The sequence below is a fragment of the Corvus brachyrhynchos genome, unplaced genomic scaffold (assembly GCF_000691975.1).
Source record: "Corvus brachyrhynchos isolate BGI_N302 unplaced genomic scaffold, ASM69197v1 scaffold5, whole genome shotgun sequence".
NCBI classification, from domain to species: Eukaryota; Metazoa; Chordata; class Aves; order Passeriformes; family Corvidae; genus Corvus; species Corvus brachyrhynchos.
In genome coordinates, this window is record NW_008238321.1 from 5,692,901 (window position 1) to 5,695,922 (window position 3,022).

General features: G+C 60.0%; 1 protein-coding gene across 1 annotated transcript in view; it reads right to left on the reverse strand.

Annotated features, from left to right (window-relative positions):
• LOC108446732 (mesothelin-like protein) overlaps window positions 1-3,021 on the reverse strand; it is a gene marked incomplete at its 5' end in the record, with an annotated part of 5,822 nt that extends 2,801 nt beyond the window's left edge. Inside the window, 9 exons of the mRNA XM_017734273.1 lie at window positions 6-184; window positions 406-506; window positions 663-796; window positions 1,037-1,170; window positions 1,353-1,508; window positions 1,697-1,860; window positions 2,422-2,572; window positions 2,701-2,791; window positions 2,867-3,021. Coding sequence (XP_017589762.1) covers window positions 6-184; window positions 406-506; window positions 663-796; window positions 1,037-1,170; window positions 1,353-1,508; window positions 1,697-1,860; window positions 2,422-2,572; window positions 2,701-2,791; window positions 2,867-3,021 — 1,265 coding nt within the window. The remainder of the gene's footprint in view (window positions 1-5; window positions 185-405; window positions 507-662; window positions 797-1,036; window positions 1,171-1,352; window positions 1,509-1,696; window positions 1,861-2,421; window positions 2,573-2,700; window positions 2,792-2,866) is intronic.
• Between the last annotated feature and the right edge of the window lies 1 nt (window position 3,022).

Genomic DNA, 3,022 nt, shown 5'->3' on the forward strand with positions numbered 1-3,022 from the left:
CAAGCAGGGCGGCAGTTCCCGTGGGCTCCTGCAGCCCTCCCTGCAGGCCGATGCCCAGCACGCAGTCCAGCTCCCGCTGGGATTGTGTCTTCACCCAGCTCACCACCAAGGGTTTGTTCTCAGCTTCCTTCAGCTCAGGGAGATTTTTCCCAAGCAAATTTTTCACGTCGGTGACGCTGAGTTTCTGCAACACACACACAACAGCCCCTTCCCTCACCCTCACAGCCCCAAGTGCTTTGCTAACGGGGCTGCAGAGCAGCTAAAACTTCCTAAAGAAAATTTATAAAGGGGAGAAAGTGGAGAATCGATGATTTGATGGGGCTCTGGTCTCGGATCTCCCCACTCAGCCCTCAGCCAGCCCTGCCCTTCAGTGGGGAGAGGGACAGCACCATCCCGGGGCTCTACCTGCAGTTCCTTGGGATTTAGGGTGAGGAAGGTGGCCAGTTCCATGTTTATGGCCACACCAGTATTAGCCAAGTTCTTCAGATCCTCTGCTGGAGCTCCACCTTAAAGAGAGCATAGGGGACACCTGGAGATGTGCAAACTCTTCCAGCACTGCTGGGGAGGATTTGGAGAGGTTCTGGAGACTGTCAGACGTGTCTGTGGCTGAGAAGAAACCCCAAACCTGGTGGTGGGAGGGAGGGTGGAGGGGAAGCACCTACCCAGGTATGGCTGAATCTTGCAGTAGTAGGGCGTGGGGGTGCTGGCCAGGCCAGCAAAGGCCTCCCGGGCCTTTCTGTAGAACTGCTCCTTCTTGGTTTGAGAGCACAGAGAAATGTTTAACGACCCAGCGGTCCTGGAAGGGAGGGGCACAGGTCAGCAGCACCCCAAATTGCAGATAAAAGTGTTCTGGTGGCTGGGAGGGATGAGTGGGTTGTCCCTCCTCATCGTCCTGGTGCTCAGGTGGGGTCTGGGATTGGAACACAGCGATCCCACTGTGCTGCCTGGGAGTGGGGAGATCCACACAGAGCTGCGGGTCTTCCATCCCAGCACCCACCTCCCCAGGGCTGGCCAGCATCCCTGAAAAGCGGCTCACCGGATGGCTTCAGCGGGGATCTGCTGGATCTGTTCCTCCTGCAGCTTGCACAGGTGTTCACCTCCGATTTGCTGGAGCAGGGGCCCGGTCAGGGAGCCCCCCAGGGCCAGGAACCTGCTGAGCAGCTGCTGCAGCTGAGGGGCACAGGGCACGTGGGGGATACAGGCAGGGAAGGGAGATGCTCCTGGTAAGCATGGGAGTGCCACCAACCCCCCAAAACCCCACAACGCCTTCACCCTGAGCCAGGCTGGGGCACAGGTGAGCCCAGTCTGTGTTCCCCAGCACCCATTCCCTGCTGCTGCTGCCATGGATTTACCTGGGAATCCGTCCACCATCCTTCCGAGGCGTTGAGCAGGGCTGAGAGGGTGTCACTGCATCTCAGTGTCCACTGGCTGATCTCCTGCTCCGTGTACAGGTGGGACAGAAGCCCCAAGCGCTTCAGCTGCTCCTCCGGGATCCCCGACGGGAAAAACTATGGGGCCCGGCCCGTGGGGCAGGAAAGAGGGTGAGGGAAGGGAAAATAGGGCAGGAATGGGTGTAAAGGACCCTCTCGGGCACCTTCATCCCTGTGTTCACTGATCCTTGTTCCCACAGTGCATCCTGCCCCTCCCGGATTGTGCCCGTGCTGCTGGGGGGCTCCTGCCCTGTGTCACCCCTTACCTGGTCCACCTTTTTTTTCAGGATCTTCAAAGACTCTGTGATGAGTGGCAGTTCCAGCACAGCCTCCAGGTTTTTTATTAAGAAATCACCACTCAGGTGCAGGTTGAGCTCCTCAGGGGTGAGGAAGGGGATGCAGTCAACAGTGATGGGCTCAGACAGGCAGGCTGAGGGCAAGGAACTGTATCAGACAGAGGGTGTGTGTCCTGTGTGTCCCCTTCCCACCTGGCCCTGGGCTCAGAGCCCCTTGGAAGAGCTCTGGTGAAGCACAGGGAATCACAAAAACGTGGCTCAACCTACCGTGGATCCTCCTCCCATCCCCTGGTCCCCAGCCCACGGAGGTGCCTCATTTGCTCTCATTCCTTAAAGTTATTCCTGAAGAACCTGGTGATGTTTTGCAGCCCACTTGTGCTTATTAAAAGCAACTAAAACCGCTCCATGTCCCCTACAAGAGCATCCTCTGATCCTGCAGCGTCCTGCCCTGGTGCTGGCCCTGCCTGGGGAGTGTCCCACTGTCCCAGCTCCTTCCCGAGTGCTGCCACCACATCCCTGCTCCCAGGTAAGAGCAACCCCCCCACCGTGCTATAAGGACACTTCCCCACTTCCCCAGTTTATGGGAACCCCAGATTTCTGCCTGGTCCCTCTGGGAGCCCCCAGATGCCAACCAGCCCCGGGGCATTTTCCCTTCCCAGAGCTCTGGACTGGTGAGAGTGAAGGGAAACACTCACAGTCCACGTCCACACTCCGCTTCAGCCTGGGGTGCGAGGCAGCTGATGCTGCTGCAAAGGCCCTGAGGAGGATCAGGGATTTCTCCCGCTGGGAATGTCCCTGGCTGCTGTAGGCGGCCACGATGCTCCTCCTGAAATCCTCCCGCGCTGCCTGCGGGGGCACAGGGTGCTGGGACCGGGGGGCAAAGGGCCCAGGGACAGAGGGTGCTGGGTCCCCCAGCCTCGGAGCTGACCTGGCTGATGGACATCTCCCTCCGAGGCCCCGAGGAGGGACCTTACCTCGGCCACCAAACTCAGCGTGGTCTGGTTCAACGCCAGCACGAGCGGCCCCAAATCTTGCAGAGTCCGTAAATTCCAGCTTGAAGGATCCCTGCGGCAGCAGGAGAAGGACCAGCTCAGCACCCGCGTGGATGCCCACCCCTCCAGGAGCAGGAAGGTTCCTCACCCGTACGCTGTGTCCCCCGTGAGGAGCAGGGCATTGAGGGCGTCCTGCTGTGCCCCTGTCAGCGCCGGGCAGAGCTTCAGGTTGTCCAGGATGGCGGGACCCGAGGCCGGGATGGTGGCCGGCTCCAGGTCACACACCAGCGCCCCGAGGCTGCCG